Source organism: Piliocolobus tephrosceles, chromosome 19, assembly GCF_002776525.5.
Source record: "Piliocolobus tephrosceles isolate RC106 chromosome 19, ASM277652v3, whole genome shotgun sequence".
NCBI classification, from domain to species: Eukaryota; Metazoa; Chordata; class Mammalia; order Primates; family Cercopithecidae; genus Piliocolobus; species Piliocolobus tephrosceles.
Window position 1 is genome coordinate 31,967,881 of NC_045452.1, and position 18,209 is coordinate 31,986,089.

Genomic DNA, 18,209 nt, shown 5'->3' on the forward strand with positions numbered 1-18,209 from the left:
CAATCCTTCTGTCCCAGTCTCCTGAATAGCTAAGACTACAGGCACATGCCACCATGCCTAGCTAATTTTTTAATTCTAATTTTTTGTAGAACCAATATCTTGCTATGCTGCTCAGGGTGTTCTCAAACTCCTGGCCTCAAGTGATCCTTCCACCTCAGCCTCTCAAAGTGCTGGGATTATGGCACGAGCCACCGCACTCAGCCCACACAATCTTTATTATTCTCTTCTTCCTGCTAGAGTTGGGTTATTTTAGTTCTCTCTTTTTTTTTAGTTCCTTAATGTGGCCTGTATAAAGATGTAAAGAGATATACTTTTTGACATTTAAGAAAATCTCTTATTAGATCACTGGCTGACTGCAGAGATAATGAAATAAACTTAAATGACTACTCATAAGAAGGGACACAGATTTTGCAAACATAGTTTGGAAAAGTCACTAAACATATTTCCAGGCACCATGGCTCACACCTGTAATCCCAGCACTTTGGAAGGCTGAGGCGGGCTTATCACCTGTGGTCCAGAGTTCAAGACCAGCCTGGCCAACATAATGAAACCCCGTTTCTACTAAAAATACAAAAATATTAGCCTGACATAGTGGCAGGAGCTGTAGTCCCAGCTAGTTGGGAGGCTGAGGCAGGAGAATTGCTTGAACCCAGGAGGTGGAGGTTACAGTGAGCTGAGATTGCACCACTGCACTGTAGCCTGGGTAACAGAGTGAGACTCTGTCTTCCAAAAAAAAAAAAAAAAAGATAATTGGCTGGGCACAGTGGCTCACACCTGTGATCGTAGCTGTTTGGGAGGCTGAGGCAGGTGGATCACTTGAGGTCAGGAGTTTGAAAGCAGCCTGGCCAACGTGGTGAAACCCTGTCTCTATTAAAAATGCAAAAATATTAGCCGGGCCTGGTGGCGGGTGCCTGTAATCCCTGCTACTTGGCAGGTTGAGGCAGGAGAATTGCTTGAAACCAGGAGGCGGAAGTGGCAGTGAGCTGAGACTGGGCCACTGCAGTCCAGCCTGGACAACAGAGTGTGACTCCATCTCAAAAAGAAAAAAAAAAGACAATTGTAGCCCTCAACAGCAATTTTTGAGGGGGAAGAATCTGATTTTCAAAGTTAACCACATTTATATAGCTTGGATATTCGTCCTCCAAATCTCATGTGGAAATTGGATCCCCACTGTTGGAGGCAGCGTCTGGTGGGAGGTATTTGAGTCATGGGGTGAACTCCTCGTGAATGGTTTGGTACTGCCCTCATGGTAGAGTAAGTTCTCCCTCTAGCAGCTCCTCTGAGATCTGCTTGTTAAAAAGACCCTGGCACCTCACTCCTTTTGTGTCTCTCTCACCATGTGATGTGCCACCTCCCTTTCACCTTCCACCAGGAGTAAAAGCAGCCTGAGGCTCTTGCCAGAAGCAGATGGTGGTGCCATGCTTCCTGTACAGCCTGCAGAACCAGGAACAAAGTAAACCTCTCTATAAATTACCCAGCCTCTGGTGCTCTTTTGGCAACACAAGTGGACTCAGACACACCTTATAATACTTGAAATGTCCAGTTCCAACACAAAATTACAAAGCAGACAAAGAAACAGGAAACTATGCCCCATCACAGGAAATAAAAGGTAATTTTATAGAAGTCATCTCTGAAGCTGTCCAGACATTGGAAGTACTAGACAAAAATGTGAAATCAACTATCTTAAAAATATTCAATAAGCAGTCCTGGTGCAGTGGCTTATGCCTGTAATCTCAGCATTTTGGGAGGCCGAGGAGGGTAGATCACCTGAGGTCAAGAGTTCCAGACCAGCCTGGCCAACATAGAGAAACCCTGTCTCTACTAAAAATACAAAAATTAGCCGGATGTGGTAGCACACACCTGTAATCCCAGGTACTCGGGAGGCTGAGGCAGGAGAATCGCTTGAACCTGGGAGGCGGAGGTTGCAGTGACCTGAGATCGCGCTAATGCACTCCAGCCTGGGTGACAGAGTGAGACTCCATCTCTCTCTCTCCTCTCTCTCTCTCTCTATATATATATACACATACATACATATATATACACACACACATACACATACGAATATATGTGTGTGTGTGTATTTATATTCAATAGGCTAAAGGGAAATATGGACATGGAGCTAAAGAAAATCAGAAGAACAAGGTGTGAAACGAGGCACTCTCAATAAGATACATAAATTATAAAAGGGAACCAAGTGGACAATATGGAGCTGAAAAGCAAAATAGCAGAAATGAAGAATTCAGCTGGGCATGGTGGCTCACACCTGTAATGCCAGCACTTTGGGATGCTGACCCCAGGAGTTCAAGACCAGCCTGGGCAACATAGTGAGACCTTGTCTTTATAAAAAAAATATTTTTTTAATTAGCCAGGTGTGGTGGTACATGCCTATAGTCCCAGCTACTTGGGAAGCTGAGGTGGGAAGATTGCTAGAGCCCAGGAAGCCAAGGCTGCAGTGAGTCACATTCATGCCACTGCACTGTAGCCTGGGCAACATAGTGAGACTGTCTCAAAAAAGAAAAGAAAGAAGTGAGGAGTTCACTCGAGGGGTTCATTGTCAGATTTCTGCACATAGAAGAAAGGATCAGAGAACCTGAAGACAAGGTGATTGGAATTATCCACTCTGAAGAGCAGAAAGAAAAAAGATGCAGAAGGTCGGGCGCGGTGGCTCAAGCCTGTAACCCCAGCACTTTGGGAGGCCAAGACAGGCGGATCACGAGGTCAGGAGATCGAGACCATCCTGGCTAACACGGTGAAACCTCGTCTCTACTAAAAATACAAAAACTAGCCAGGCGAGGTGGCAGGCGCCTGTAGTCCCAGCTACTCAAGAGGCTGAGGCAGGAGAATGGCGTAAATCCGGGAGGCGGAGCTTGCAGTGAGCTGAGATCTGGCCACTGCACTCCAGCCCGGGCGACGAGACTCCGCCTCAAAAAAAAAAAAAAGAAAAAGAAAAAAGATGCAGAAAAATGGAATAACCTGAGGGACCTGGGACACCATCAAGTGTACCAACATACACATCACGGGAGTCCCGAAAGGAGAAGAGAAAAAGGGGAAGAAAAATTACTTGAAGGAATAATATCCCCAAACTCCCCAAATTTGATGAAATAAATGAATCTACATATCCCAGAATCTCAACAAACTGCAAACCAGATAAACTCAGAGATCCACAGTGAGAAACACTGTTGTCAAACTGTCAGAAAAAAACAAAGACAAAGAAAGCAGCAAGAGAGAAGCAACTGGTCTCGTACAAAGGAGCCTCAATAAGATTTTTAGCAGATTTCTCATCAGAAGCCTTGGAGACCAGAAGGCAGTAGTGTAAGTAAAGTTAACTACACAGGAAAATATAAAATCAAGCATTATGATAGTTTTGGTTTGTAACTCCTGTTTTTTTCTATATGATTTGAAAGACCAATTCATAAAACAGTAATTATAAATCTGTGTTAATGGACATACAATATATAAAGATGTATCTGTGACCCCCAAATATCTGAGACAAGTGTCGGTCAATTCAGGAAGTTTATTTTGCCAAGGTTGAGGATGTGAGCCCATGACACAGCCTCAGTAGGTCCTGATGCCACATGCCCAAGGTAGTCTGGGCACAGCTTGGTTTTATACATTTTAAGGAGACATGAGACATCAATCAATATATGTAACGTACATTGGTTCTGTCTGGAAAAGTGGGACAGCTCAAATTGGGGAGGGGGCTTCTGAGTCATGGATAGGTAAGTGACAAACAGTTGCATGCTTTTGAGTTTCTGATTAGCCTTTCCAAAGGAAGAAATCAGATATGCATTTCAGTGAGCAGACGGATGACTGAGTTCTTTCCTTTGTCCACAAAGAATTTTTCCACAAATTTGTGCACAAATTTGTCCACCAGGAGCTGAGGCCAAAACGTTGGTCTCTTTTATTCACACCTATGTGCCAGGACATCCCGATGGCCTCAGCGTCTGCACTTCTCCCCACCCGCCTGCCCTCCACAAGCTGACTCTCGCTGCTCTTCTGTGAGGCGGTCAGGGACCCTGTTAGAGCCGAGCAATGCAAAGACCCCACCTCTGCAGTCTCTGTTCACACATTACCTTGTCTGAGCCTCCCAGGGACCACCCTATTTTTGAAATTTTATATTTTATTTATCTATTGAAATAGGGTCTTGCTCTGTCACCCAGACTGGAGTGCAGTGGTGCAATCATGGCTCACGGCAACCTCAATCTCCCAGGCTCAAACAATCCTCCTGCCTTGGCCTCCCAAAGTGCTGGGATTACAGGTGTGCAACACAGTGCCTGGCCTCACCCTATTTTATTTCATTTTAATTTTTAGTTTATTATTTTTGAGGTGGAGTCTCGTTCAGTTGCCCAGGCTGGAGTGTAGTGGTGTGATCTCAGCTCACTGCAGCCTCTGCCTTCCGGGTTCAAGCGATTCTCCTGCCTCAGCCTCCTGAGTAGCTGGGATTACAGGCGCCCACCACAATGCCTGCTTAATTTTTGTATTTTTAGTAGAGATGGGATTTCACCATGTTGGCCAGGCTGGTCTCAAACTCCTGACCTCAAGTGATGCACCTGCCTCAGTCTCCCAAAGTGCTGGGATTACAGGCAGGAGTCACTGCGCCCAGCCCCACCCTATTTTAGATTGCAGCTCCCCACACCCCCAATCAGTCTCCCAGCCTCATTCTTTACCCTGCACTGGCACCAGCCACGCCCCCTCGCTTACTTATGTCACCTGGCTCTGGTTGTCTCTCCCATGCAAAGGTCAGCTCCATGATCCCAGTTTGCCCGGAACTGTCCTGGTGTCAGCACTGACATTCTGACCCAAGACCCTCCTTAGTGCCAGGCAGCCCCAGACTTGGTCCCCCAGCTGCAGGGCCCGGGATCTTTGCCAATGTTTGTTCCCAGTGCTGGGTCGGTGCCCAGGGTCCCGGGCCTGCTCAGCTGTGCATGATGAGTGAATGAGGAAGGCGGGTGTCCAAGGCTCACCCGTGTTAACACTGTGGCCCAGATGTCAGCAGGGCTGTGCGCCCTCGTGCAGCTGCTCCTGCCCGCCCCTACTGCACCCCCCATTTCTGGGGCCCGGGGTGCTCAGCACTTTTCTCCTGGCAGGTGTGGGGGTGGGTTTCCGGCGGTGGTGGTGGAGGGAGGGCAGCGACCCTGGCCGAGGAGGCGGTGAGTGCACTGGGCTGTGGGCGCTCCGTATTGGGTGCTGGGGCGCCTGACCCGGCTCAGCACCGGCACTGAGAGCCACTGCCGCCTGGTGGCAGCATGCGGGTATCCTCCAGCAGGTGCCTCCCTTGTCTGGAAGGGACAGTAGGACAGCTGAGATCTGAACACAGCCTCTTAAGAGTCCCAAAAGACTCAGTTTCCCCCATCTGTGGAAGGCTTGAGGGAGCCCACACCCAGTCAGGCAGGCGCTCAGCTCCATGACCCTGCTCTGGCAAATCCTCCCTAGCTCCACCTCCACACTGGCCAGGATTCCCGGAGTAGCCCTGGGTCAGAGCAGGGGGTCTTTGTGCACCACAGGGAGCACCCCTGGCTGGTCCAGGAAGCAGGAGCAGGAACCTGGGGCTGGGGCTGCCCTGCTGAGCTGGGACACTTGTCTTCTGGCTGGGGGTGGACAGGGGTATCCAGAGGAGACATGGAGAGAGCGGAGTGGCATCCTGTGCCGAGCCCCGCGCCCCCACTGTGCCCCTGACCTCCTCCACGTTAGGGAGGGGCACCTGGGCAAGTGGCAGCCTGCATCCTCCGATGCCCCTGATGTCCAGGTTAGGGAGGGGCACCCTCTCCATGCCCCCACTGGCCTCCCTGCCCCTTGTGCCCAAACCCAGCTTCTCAAGCCCCTCACCTGGCCTGACCTCTGCATCCCCAGGGTGTCCTCACCACTGCTCCTTTATGGGGACACTTGGATGAGGATGTCTGGTCACACCATGTGACACTGACCTTAGCTGACCCCAAATCCACTCCCAGAAACCCTGCCCCTCCCCGAGTCCCAAGGTGCTCCCTGCCCCCGACATGCCCAATGGGGTGTGGCCTCCCACGCCTTTGGGGTACTCTCGGGTCCAGCCTGGTGGGGATGGCTCCACGACGCCCACGGTCCAGACTTGTCCCTGATGCCGTCACCATCCAGCCAGGCCCAAGCTCCATTTTAACAGCTACCCCCCGGACCAGCGTTTACTGAGTGGAGGGCACTTGCTCGCGCTGCAGTCCCCTCTCCAGTCTGTGGGGCAGAGCAGCCTCCATTGCAAGAAGGAAAAGAAGGCCCAGGGCCCACAGCTGGCTGGAAGATGGCAGCCTGGGCCCAGACTGCGGTGGGAGTGCATCTGCAGATGGGGTGCGACCACCGCCAGGACAGGCCGGGCACCCAGCCCCGCACAGCACTCAGGTGAGATGTCCAGGCTCCAGAGGGCGGCTCAGCGGGGAAGCCAGGGAGCCTACGTGACCCACACGAGAGGTCTTCGAGGGCCGACCCCACGGCCCACTGCACAGGCCACTGCTGGGGACCCCTGGCTGGGGTCTGGATGTGCCACTTGGAACGTCTCAGAACCACACATCCCAGCAGGTGGCCCCCAGGCAGGTGGCCTTTGAGACCACAGGAAGTGACTGACCCTTGCTGGGTGAGTGGCGCTGGGATCTAGGGAAGCTGAGACCCTCGGGAGGGGTGCCCCAGTGAAGCTCAGCACCCAAGGATGCGCAGACCGCGGGGTGGACTCCAGCCAGTGTGGGGTGCCCTGGGCAGAAACAGGTGATCCTTGACCACCTTGGGCTTGGTCAGCTACAGGAAGGGTGGGGTTGCGCCCTGCACGCCAGAGCACTGGGGAAGCTCTGGGCAGCTGCCAGGGCCTTGTCTTTAGGGCCAGGGACAGTGGCCATGACGACGAATTGTCTGAGGGAGGCTGGGGTCCAGCACCTGGGCCGTTCAGGGAAGGGGTAGCCCACCCAGGTCCTGCTGTTCTCAGGGGACTCAGGACAGGGTTGAAGGTCTTTTTGGTGACCCAGAGCCCCTGAGGGCCCCATGGAGCTGTAGCCCTAGGAGAGCCAGCAGGTGCCTGGGCCCCACAGTCAGGTGAGACCACCCCACACTCTGAGGGGGGCCTGGCTCAGCTGTCCGAGGCTGTGCCTTGGCCTCCTGCCCCCAGCAATGTGTCCCTGGCACCTACTTGTTCTTGAGGAGATTCCTGGCCTCAGGCTGCCATCCCATGGGGGTGGGTGCAACTGGAGAGAGATGTGGAGGTGGCACTGGCTGGGGCACCCCCTCCCAGCCCTGCCCCCACTGTGCGAGGCTGAGACAATGTGAGGGAAGGGGAGGGGGCTGCACAGTCCTGGGGGTCAGTGCTGTGGACAGCAGTCTCCCATCTGCAGGGAGGCTCAGCAGACAAGTGAAGGAGGAGCCCGCCCTGGCCCCAAGAGCAGTGTGTGTTACCCCTAGATCCCCCCACCTGAGCCAGGCCCAGTCCTCCTGCTGCCTCCAGGCCTGTCCCTGGGGCCGTGGACTTGCCCAGCATAGCATGGGCACTCCACAGTGGCAGGTGCCAGCCCCAGGGACACCTGACCAGCAGGTGTCCATTGCCCCTTTAGTCTGTGAGCTGCTGGAGGTGACCTTTGCTGGGGAGGGGGACCCAGGCTTGGCCAAAAAGTATTGCTGGGAGAAGGGGGAGCTGAAGGTCTGCGGGTCCTGCCATGGCCCTGGGCATGTCCTGTGGGCAGCAGGCCGGAGGCTGCCCTGAAATGGCTGTGGCTCGGCTGAGCTGAGGAGACATTCCAGAGACCCCTGCCTGGCCCACTGGTGCTCCCTGGAAAGGGTGTCCAGAGGCCCTGGGTGCCTGGCTGTCCTATCCACCCCCTCCCACCCCTCCCACCTCTGTGGCTCTTGCGGTTCACCCCACCTGAAGCTAGGCAAGCTCTGGAGCTCACAGGGAGGGGTGCAGGTGGGAGTGCTGGCTCTGACCCTTCCTGGACTCCAAGGCAGAGCCACGCTCCTGACCACACCCAGGACACACGTGCTTAGTTCTGTCCACTGGGCAGAGTCCTGTCCTGATGTATCCTGGGTCCTGGGAGCCTGGGCCTTGGTGGTTGGTGGGCAAAGGGACATCCCAAGTCACTGGTGGTTGGAACCAGAGCTCCGATCAGGGAAGGTGGACCCCCAGGGAGGAGGAGGCAAAGGCCAGTGACAGAGTGAGACCAGGGAGGGTGTGCGGGAGGCCCAGCGGTATGTGGTGGAGGGAACTGCGAGGCTGGAGGGCAGTGGTGGGCACAGGCCTGGGTTTGGCACAGAAGCCTGACCTGTCTCAGGGCTGGGTGGTCTCCCCGTCTCCCCCACCCAGTCTTCTGTTCAGTGCACGCCATACCCAGCCCACTGTGGGAGGCCGGGAGTGCCTGGGTCTAGTCCTCAGACTCCTGTGGCCCCTGAGAGCTGGGCACCCGCTGGAGCGGAGGTTGCAGAGCTGCTGGGGGACGGAGAAGTGTACATCGGTCCTCCAGCCCTGCAGGCATAAGGCAGCTACGTCAACACGGCCTTCTGCTTCCCCCGAGGATGGGGATGGGAATGGGGGGTGTGAACTGAGCTCCATCAACACGGCCTCCTGCTTCCCCCGAGGATGATGGGAAGGGGGAGTGTGAACTGAGGTCTATCAACATGGCCTCCTGCGTCCCCCGAGGATGGGGATGGGAAGTAGGGGGTGTGAACTGAGCTCCATCAATATGGCCTCCTGCTTCCCCGGAGGATGATGGGAATGGGGGGTATGAACTGAGCTCTGTCAACATGGCCTCCTGCTTCCCCCGAGGATGGGGATAGGAAGTGGGGGGTGTGAACTGAGCTCTGTCAACACAACCTCCTGCTTCCCCTGAGGATGGGGATGGGAAGGGGGGATGTGAACTGAGGTCCTGCAGTGGAGGAGATGGGTAGGGGCTGGGCACAGCAGCAACACCCACCTGGATGCAGATGCCTGGGGCACAGGCCTCCTCCCCGGGAAGGTCCAGGAAGGCAAAGGCAGGGGCGGCTGCGGGGTCACCCTGGGATGGGGGAGGGCAGGTCACAGGCAGTGGGAGGAAGGGCAGATCAGGCTAAACCCTGTCCTCCTCCCACATCCTCTCAGCATGCACAAAGCAGGGCTGGCCCCCCACCCCTTCCTGCCAGGTAGGCTAGACCCTGGGTGGGCTCAGGGCCCAGGTGGGGCAGAGACCACTACAAGGAAGTGATGGGGTCCTGCCACCCCCCCCACACCTCCCCAGGATGGAGCCCCTCTCTCGGCTCACTGAGGCTGGAGGGAGCGGGCTGGCCTGGAGTGCGGGTTGGCAGGCAGGGAGCTGTGACTTCCTCCTGTGACACAGGTGCACCTGGAAGTGGGCGGGGCTGGACGAGAAGAAGGTGACCCGGAGGTGGCCCTTCATGGGCGAAGGCTGGATGGTCATTTTCCAGGCTGTGGGGAGTGAAGGGTGAGACTCCCCTCTGGCCCAGCACCCCACCGCCTCCCTTCCTTCCCGAGGGCCCAGCGCCTGCCCACTGTACCTCCCCCAACCCACTGGGTCCCTCACTGGCCCAGCACTGTTATCCCACCTCCCCGACCAACACAGAGTGACATAAAGGATGTTCTGGGCTGCGTCCACGCTGTGCAGGCCCCACGGAGAACTTACTTGGGAAGCGACGCTGTTCAAAAGGGCACCGCACCCAGGACCCCCAACTGGTGGAGAACTGCAAAGTGGGGTGAGGGGTGCAGGACGGTGGAGTGTGTGCAGGGCAGGGACAGGGCAGGGACAGAGACAGGCTGGGTCAGCTTCAGGGTGCTCTGGCCCAGTTCCCCTCCTTAGGCCCTTAGCTCACCCACTGTCAGACCAGAAGGGGGCTCTGAGGGATGGCTGGGAGGCTGGGCTCCAGGGCTGGGCAAGGGCCCCTGCCCCACTTCCTGTCCTGATGCCCCCTGGCCCCTCCCCAAATAGGGCACTGGCAGGCTGTGGCAGCCCCTCACCTTCAGGCAGAGCTGGGGTTGGGTATCCACCAGCGGGTACTGCACCTGAGGAGGGCTCGGGTCAGGCTGTGGCATCCATGCCCACCCCCATCCCTGCCGAGGAGGCACTCACTCTGTGATGCACCAGCTGGCTGGATTGCTGCAGCTTATGACAGCTGGCCCCGGGCCCCGCGCGCCAGCACAGGCTCACATGGCCACTCACAGGGCAGGTGGGCTCCCAGCTCAGTGTCTGGCTCCCTGGGTGGTAGTAGACCGTGTCCCACAGCACCTCCAGTGCCTCAGTGTCTGCAGGAACCCTCCCCCAAACACAGGTCAGTTGGCCCCTACCCTTGCTGCCAGGCCCATGGGGTCTAGCACCCACTCAAGTGACCACTGGGCCAGGGCCCAGAGCAGTCCTCCTATGGGTTGCTGAGCCCTGTCCCAAGTCTGTGCACGTGTGTGCATGGCTGTGTGCGCCTATATGTGTGCCTGTGCATGGGTGTGTGTCCATGGGCATGGGTGTGTGCCTGCGTTTGCATGGGTGTATTCGTGTGTATGTGTGTGCACGTGTATGGGTGTGTATGTGCATGGGTGCCTGTCATGGTGTGGGTGTGCATATGCATGGGTGTGCCTGCCTGTGCATGGGTGTGCGTGTGCGTGTGTGTGTGCATGTGTACGGGCGTGCATGTGCATGGGTGCGTGTGCATGTGTGTGTGCAACGTCGCTGAGCAGAACCGAGAGCAGGGCATCTCTTTTTTTTTTCAGACGGAGTGTCGCTCTGTCCCCCAGGCTGGAGTGCAGTGGCCGGATCTCAGCTCACTTGCAAGCTCCGCCTCCCTGGTTCACGCCATTCTCCTGCCTCAGCCTCCCGAGTAGCTGGGACTACAGGCGCCCGCCACCACGCCCGGCTAGTTTTTTGTATTTTTAGTAGAGATGGGGTTTCACCGTGTTAGCCAGGATGGTCTTGATCTCCTGATCTCATGATCCGCCCGCCTCGGCCTCCCAAAGTGCTGGGATTATAGGCGTGAGCCACTGAGCACGGCCTGGGCATCTCTCTTGTGCCCCTCAGACATCCCCTCTTGACAGCCTTGATTTTCCCAGGTGAGCTGGGCCACGTGAGCACACACACACACGTGCACATCCACATCTGTGCACAAGTTCCCTTGGTGACAGGCCCTTCCGAGCAGGCTCGGATTTAGGCTGGGCCTGCCCCTTATCTCATCCCCCCACCTCAGTCCTCATGGTGGGATCAGCCTGGCCGCAGCCATTCCCACCCTCCCGCCCCGTGGCATCGCAGGACACTTGCCGTTTTCAAAGGGGCAGATCTGGATCCGCACCGCGTCAGGGGTCGCAGACCAGCCCTGTGGGAGGGGTTGGGGTCAGCGCAGCCCCCCATCCCGGTGTTCCCCCACCCGCCCCAAGTCCAGGCCACACCTCCAGGCACAGGCACGGCAGCTCCTGGCTGTAGGGCAGGGAGACGGCCCGGGAGACGTTGTGGGCGGTCACCTGCAACCCAGATAGGGCGGCTGAGGGGCCGCGCGGGAGGGCGGGGGTGGTCTGAGGTGGGCGGGACCTGGGCCGAGCGGGGCGGGAGCCGAGACAGGAGGTGGGCGGGGCCTAGGCCTGAACGGAGAGGGGAGGGGAGGGGGGCGGGTCCTGGGTCGGACCGGGGCGGGGGGGGGGGGGGGGGGGGGCCTAAGGTTGACCAGGGCGCGGGGCGCGGGCGCTCACTTGCACCGGGGCGCCCACGTCCTCGCAGGTGAACCGCTTGTGGCAGAGCCGCACGTAGTAGTCGGGGCTCCCAGAGGCCCTGGGCACCTGCACCAGAATCGCCTTGCGCCTCCGGTCCACCCAGTAGCTGAGCTTCCCGGCTGCAGGAGGCCGCAAGTCGGGGCCGCGCTGGGACCAGGGGTCACCGACACGGGGCTCTGTCCCGAGAGCCCCGACGTGGCGACTCCTGTTTGGTTCAGGCGTTTGGCAGCCGCCCACCCCGAGGGCCCCTCAGGATTTCCCAAATGGGGCAGAAGACCCCGGGGAGAGGAAGCCTGTCGCAGCGTCTAGGGGTCTTCGCCAGGGCGTCGAAGGAGGGAACTCACCGAGGCAGTCGTGCACGCTCCTCCCCACGTCCTCCTCTCCGCAGTCTGCAAACCGAAGAGGCAATGGCAAGGTATGGGCTGCTTTGCCCTCGGGGGCAATCCTCCTCCCCTCGCCCCCTCCGCCACCCCCATCCCCACCCCGCGCTGTGCCTCCGCCATGCGACCTCGAATTAAGGCAAAGGCCTTGCGGCGATCTGTCCAGTGTGAGGGCCAGACCCCTGCCCTGGGAAGTCCCACCCCAAGCCAGGCCCTGGAGGCTGAACGGCAGCTGTGCCCAGGGGGGCCCTGGGGACCCTACCTTCCACGAGGTGCTTCTGGTCCAGCTGGACCCCACAGAAATGAGGGATGGTCCTTAGGGTGACATAGAGGTGCTGGGCCACGCTCACCGCAAAGCAGCCAAAGTACACCTGGAGCTGAGCAGGTGCAGGTGTGAGCTGCCTGGACTCAGAGGCACTGCCCACCCCAGCAGGCCAGCTCCATTTGCATGGCTGGAGCTCAGAGCGAGGGATGGCGCCCAGGAGGAGCGGTGCCCAGTCTTTGGGTCGTGGGTGGCAGAGCCCTGCCCTGGCCTCACCTGCTGCCCCACCTGCGGCCGGTGGGAGGCCCTGGCCACCCACACGCTCTGACACTGCGTCTCCTGGGTGTCCAGGCTCATGGTGCAGGCCTCCAGGCCCCGCAGGCGCTCTGGGTGGAGGAAGGGCCCAGCAGGGCAGGTCAGAGAAGGGCTGCCCCTGGCTCCGGACGGGGCCATGGGACCCTGTTCCTCTGCCTTCTCTCTGTGAAGTGCGGTTAGCAGCGCCCCCCTCCCTCACCAGGCTGCCCAGGGTTTGATGGGAGTAAAAGGCACCTGGGCCCACTGCTGGACCTGTGGGTGTTACTCCCACCCTCGAGGCCACCTCTCACCATGCAGGGTGATGGAGGCGTGCACACGCAGGAACATTGAGCAGCCGTCCGGGGGGACACACTGCATGGCAGTGTAGGACGTCAGGGCCTCCAGGACTGATCTGGACATGGACACAGGGCGTGGCCGGCAGAAGCTGTTAAAAACGTTCCCTGGGGAGGGAGAAGGAGTGTGAGGCCTCGAGTTCCCTGGTGCTTGGAAAGGCTTTGTGGTTGGTTCTGTGAAGGGGGAGAGAGCCCTGGGGCTGCAGAGTCTTTGCTGGGGGGTCTTTACTATCTTGCCCCAAGCCAAGTGGGGAGCAAGCCCTCTGGCATGTAGTGAGCCCACCCCGAGACACACTCTGAAATGTCTGTGGGACCCCAGCAGTGGGCCTGGGTCAGTGGGGCAGGCTGCACACCAGTCTGCATCAGAGCAGCAGAAGCTGCTGCCCCATCTGGCCAGCAAGGGGGCAGGGAGCCCACCTTGACTTGCTGGCAAGCTCTGTCATCTCTGCTTAAAGACGAACAGCAGAAAAGGCCAACACAGGCTTGCTGGGACACCTGGGAGGCGACCGCAAGGTTGCTGCAGCCCAGACCTCTGTCCACAGGGAAGTGGTCACATCCTTGCAGGGAAGGTTTGTCCCCAGGGCCTTTTGCTCTGAGACCAAACACCATTCCAGGCAGCCACACCAGACCTGGGCAACGGGGAGCTGGGGTATCATTTTGGGCACCAGGGGCTCAGCAATTTTGCTGCCTTTGCTCAGCCAGCTTTGCAGGTGGGACTCAGAGCAGAACTTCACGTGAGCCACAGAGCCTGGCAACCCGGCATTCCACAGGAGGACTGCCACCCTCTTTATAGAAGGCCTGGCCACCGAGGCATGGGACCTCATGCTGTTGGTGAGACAGTGCAGCTGCTGCTCAGTGGAGCCTACACTGAACACAGCACCCTGCTGAGGCAGGAGAGGAAGGAATGAGAGTAACCAGGAACGAAGGGATAAGCAAAAGAACAGCAGGTGCAGCCAGTTCCAGGCAAGATTAGGCAGCACACAGGCCACAGCCTCCCTCCTGTGATAATGAGACTCCACTTCAGCCTCTGATTGTTGCAGACCCATCCCACAGGGTGTAACCCACTGGAAACCTCCAAAGGGCAGCTAGGGGTGTTACCAAATTCTTTTAGCTTTATGAAAATCCTGGGGCACGTTGCAATCGGGGTCCTTGGCTGCTTGCTTGAGCCTGCTCCCACTCTGTGGAGTGCTCTTTCTCCTCAGTAAATCTGTGCCCTCCTTCCTCCATTCTTTTTTGTTGCTTTACTTGTGTGTTTTGTTCGGTTCTTTGTTCAACACGGCAAGAACCTAGACAACTGACAGTTGAGACCTTCCACCCGGTAACTCTGTGCCTCAAAGGGGCAATGAGAATTAAGAGGTCCGAACATACTATGGGTAAGAAATCCAACTCTTTCTCTTTTTTTTTTTTTTTTTCGAGACGGAGCTCTGCTCTGACGCCCAGGCTGGAGCTCAGTGGCGTGATCTCGGCTCACTGCAACTTCTGCCTCCTGGGTTCAAGCAATTCTCTTGCCTCAGCCTACCGAGTAGCTGGGATTACAGGCATGCACCACCACGCCCGGCTAATTTTTGTATTTTTGGTAGAGACAGGGTTTCACCATGCTGGCCAGGCTGGTCTCAAACTCCTGACTTAGGTGATCCGCCCGCCTCGGCCTCCCAAAGTGCTGGGATTACAGGTGTGAGCCACCGCACCCAGCCAGAAATCCAACTCTTACAAATTCCCACTGCAGTCCAGAGGGACTCACAGGGATCTGATTTACCCTCCTGCCTGAGACAGCGGGAAACCAGGGCAAAATCCATGAGCAATGGTTTCAAGACAGTGGACGTGAGGAAATCAGGGCCGGTGAGTCCTGGGAGACAGGAAACAGTCACAGTGAGCTCTGGGAATGTGCCACTGTCTGCGGAGTGTTTCCAGGCAGTGGTGGGGGTGAAGTCCCAAGTGGAGCTTGGCACACTCCCTGAGAGGAGGAACTGGGATGGAGGGTCTGGGCAGCCAGGGCCTTCAGGACCGAGTATGAGAGGGGAGAGGATAATGCAGAGAGAGAACTCTGGGGAGCATCCACTTTGCTAATACTCAGTGGAGTATTCATGAACACACGCATGTGAGGGAACAGCCAGAGATGGAGAAAGAACCACCCCAGGGAATTTGAGGGAGTGGCCGGGCGGGGCTCACACCTGCAATCCCAGCACTTTGGGAGGGGGAGGCGGGTGGATCACCTGATGTCAGGAGTTTGAGAATAGCCTGGCCAACATGGTGAAACCCTGTCTCTACTAAAAATACAAAAATTAGCCGGGTGTGGTGGCAGGCGCCTGTAATCCCAGCTACTCAGTAGGCTGAGGCTGAAGAATCACTTGAACCCAGGAGGCAGAGGTTGCAGTGAGCCGAGATCACGTCACTGCACTCCAGCCTGGTGACAGAGCGAGACTCCATCTCAAAAAAAAAAAAAAAGGCTGGGCACGGTGGCTCACGCCTGTAATCCCAGCACTTTGAGAGGCCACTGCACCCAATCAACAAAATTTTAAAAACCACTTACGATTATCTCAATAGTCACAGAAAAATTTTTTGACACAGTTCACCATCCACTCCTGATTTAAAAAAAAAATCTCAGCAAACAGGGAATGAAATTTCCTCAAACTGATAAAGACAATCTGTGAAAAACCTATATCTAACATCACATTTTATAGGGAAAGAATAGATTATTTCCCTGCCCCCCAGATCAAAAAACAAGACAAGGATCCCTGCTCCTCTCACTTCGACTCAATACTGCAGGGGGGACCCCACTCTACGCAATGGGGCAGGAAAAGAAATAGGCTTCTTGCTTGGAAATGAAGAAGTAAAGTTGTGTTTCTTTGTAGATGACATGATTGTCTCTGTAGAAAAAGCTAGTATCTACAAAAAAGGCACTGAAACTAATAAATAAGTTTAGCAAAGTTGCAGGATACAAGATCAGTATACAAAAATCCACTATTTCTTTTTTGTTTTTCTGTTTTGTGTGTGTGTGTTTTTTGTTTTTTGTTTTTTTTTGAGACGGAGTCTCGCTCTGTGGCCCAGACTGGAGTGCAGTGGCGTGATCTCCACTCACTGCAAGCTCCGCCTCCCGGGTTTACGCCGTTCTCCTGCCTCAGCCTCCTGAGTAGCTGGGACTACAGGCGCCCACCACCACACCCGGCTAATTTTTGTATTTTTAGTAGAGACGGGGTTTCACTGTGTTAGCCAGGATGGTCTTGATCTCCTGACCTCGTGATCCACCCGTCTCGGCCTCCCAAAGTGCTGGGATTACAGGCGTGAGCCACCGCGCCCGGCCTTTTTTTTTTTTTTTTAAAGAGACAAGGTCTTGCTGTGTTGCCTAGGCTGGAGCGCAGTGGCACAGTCACAGCTCATTGAAGCCTCAAATTCCTGGGCCCACGTGATCCTCCCACCTCAGCTTCTCAAAGTGCTGGGATTACAGGCGTGAGCCACCATGCCCGGCCATGTTTTGTGTTTTTTTGAGACGGGGCCTCACTCTGTCACCCAGGCTGGAATGCAGTGGTGAGATCTCGGCTCACTGCAACCTCTGCTTCCCAGGTTCAAGTGATTCTTGTGTCTCAGCCTCCCGAGTAGCTGGGACTACAGAGGCACACCACCACACCCAACTAATGTTTTAATTTGTAGTGGAGACGGGATTTCGCCATGTTGGCCAGACTGGTCTTGGAACTCCTGACCTCAAGTGATCCACCTGCCTCAGCCTCCCAAACACTGTATTTCTATATACTAGCAAAGAATAACTATAAATTGGAAATTTAGAAATAAAATAAAGCCGGATGGTTTGGGGATAAAAAGCCAGGCTGTGCTAGGGAGCGGGGCGGGGAGTGAGGGGAATGAGGAGAGCTTTGTCTCCAAGGCTGGTGTTTCCTGCCCTTGGAGGAGCTTCCCTGGGGCTTGGTATGCAGCAATCTTCAGAGAAATGACTGTGCCTTAGAACTCGGTGTCTATGTTGTCATCCATGTGTGTTCGGCCAACAACTCCCCTTTAATGCCAGCACTTTGGGAGGCCGAGGCAGGCAGATCACCAGAGGTCAGGGGTTCAAGACCAGGGTGGCCAACATGGCGAAACCCTGTCTCTACTAAAAATACAAAAATTGGCTGGGGGTGGTGGTACATACCTGTAGTCCTAGCTACTCAAGAGGCTGAGGTAGGAGAGGAAGGGAGGCAGAGGTTGCAGTGAGCAGAGAGCACACCACAGCACTCCAGCCTGGGTGACAGAGTGAGACTCCATCTCAAAGAAAAAAAAAAGACAACCTCCTTTATGCAAGAAATGAGAAATCTGCATCTTTTGACCCTTTCCAGAAAAAAGACAAAGACCTACTCCAGACAACCAAGAAAGGAATCAAAACCAGAAAGTTTAAAAAAAAAAAAAAAAAAGGTAAAGCCACGGAGGAGAAGGACTCACGGTGAGCACGGAAGATGAGGACATGTACAGAGTTAGTGAAACGGGTGCAGGAGGAGAAGCTGCTCATTGTGAAATAAAATGTACAAAAATAAGAACAGGCTCTTGTCCCAACTAAGCTGACAAAATGAAGAGGAGGCTGTGTGGAAGGAAGGGTGAGTAAAGCAGAAACACACAAGATTAGTGTGGTACGAAACAGAATTCATTGTTACTGTGTGGAAAAAGCTGTGAAACTACAATTCATCACAAACCCTTAGAAATAAATATGTTTTGCCTCATCCAAAATAAGGCACATAAATAACACCCAGAGACTTACCAAAAGAGCGCCTGACAGATGTGCTTCCTCCAGGAAGGAGAAGAGAGCTCAACAGGAACAAATGGGTTACAGAAAGGACCGGCCAGCGCGGGGAATGGGAAACACAGTGGGGAACTGGGAATTCAAACTGGCGTTGTCAGAGAAGGAGGCGGCTGAGGACAACTCTGTGTGTTTAAAAACACCTGGGCCGGGCACAGTGGCTCAAGCCTGTAATCCCAGCACTTCGGGAGGTTGAGGCAGGCGGATCACTTCAGGTCAGGAGTTTGAGACCAGCCTGGCCAACATGGTGAAACCCCATCTCTACTAAAAATACAATGATTAGCTGGGCACGGTGGTGCTGGGAGCCTGTAATCCCAGCTACTGGAGAGGCTGAGGCAGGAGAATCCCTTAAACCCGGGAGGTGGAGGTTGTAATGAGCCGAGATTGCGCCACTGCACTCCAGCCCGGGCAACAAAGCAAGACCTTGTTCCCCACACCCCTCCAAATATAAAAAAATAAATACAGTATA

At 55.7% G+C, this 18,209-nt stretch overlaps 1 protein-coding gene across 2 annotated transcripts in view; it reads right to left on the minus strand.

Annotated features, from left to right (window-relative positions):
- Window positions 1-6,121: 6,121 nt before the first annotated feature.
- Window positions 6,122-18,209, minus strand: part of IL17REL (interleukin 17 receptor E like) — a 19,629-nt gene continuing 7,541 nt past the window's right edge. The window contains exons 3-15 of one of the 2 annotated variants that reach the window (XM_031934580.1): window positions 12,922-13,071; window positions 12,593-12,702; window positions 12,317-12,431; window positions 12,019-12,063; window positions 11,654-11,793; window positions 11,357-11,428; window positions 11,229-11,283; window positions 10,056-10,228; window positions 9,944-9,988; window positions 9,612-9,669; window positions 9,234-9,397; window positions 8,910-8,990; window positions 8,267-8,461 (exon numbers count right to left, since the gene is read on the minus strand). In XM_031934580.1, coding sequence (XP_031790440.1) covers window positions 8,267-8,461; window positions 8,910-8,990; window positions 9,234-9,397; window positions 9,612-9,669; window positions 9,944-9,988; window positions 10,056-10,228; window positions 11,229-11,283; window positions 11,357-11,428; window positions 11,654-11,793; window positions 12,019-12,063; window positions 12,317-12,431; window positions 12,593-12,702; window positions 12,922-13,071 — 1,403 coding nt within the window. Of the gene's footprint in view, window positions 8,462-8,909; window positions 8,991-9,233; window positions 9,398-9,611; window positions 9,670-9,943; window positions 9,989-10,055; window positions 10,229-11,228; window positions 11,284-11,356; window positions 11,429-11,653; window positions 11,794-12,018; window positions 12,064-12,316; window positions 12,432-12,592; window positions 12,703-12,921; window positions 13,072-18,209 lie in introns of both variants that reach the window. The other variant, XM_023221617.2, reaches the window with a different exon arrangement.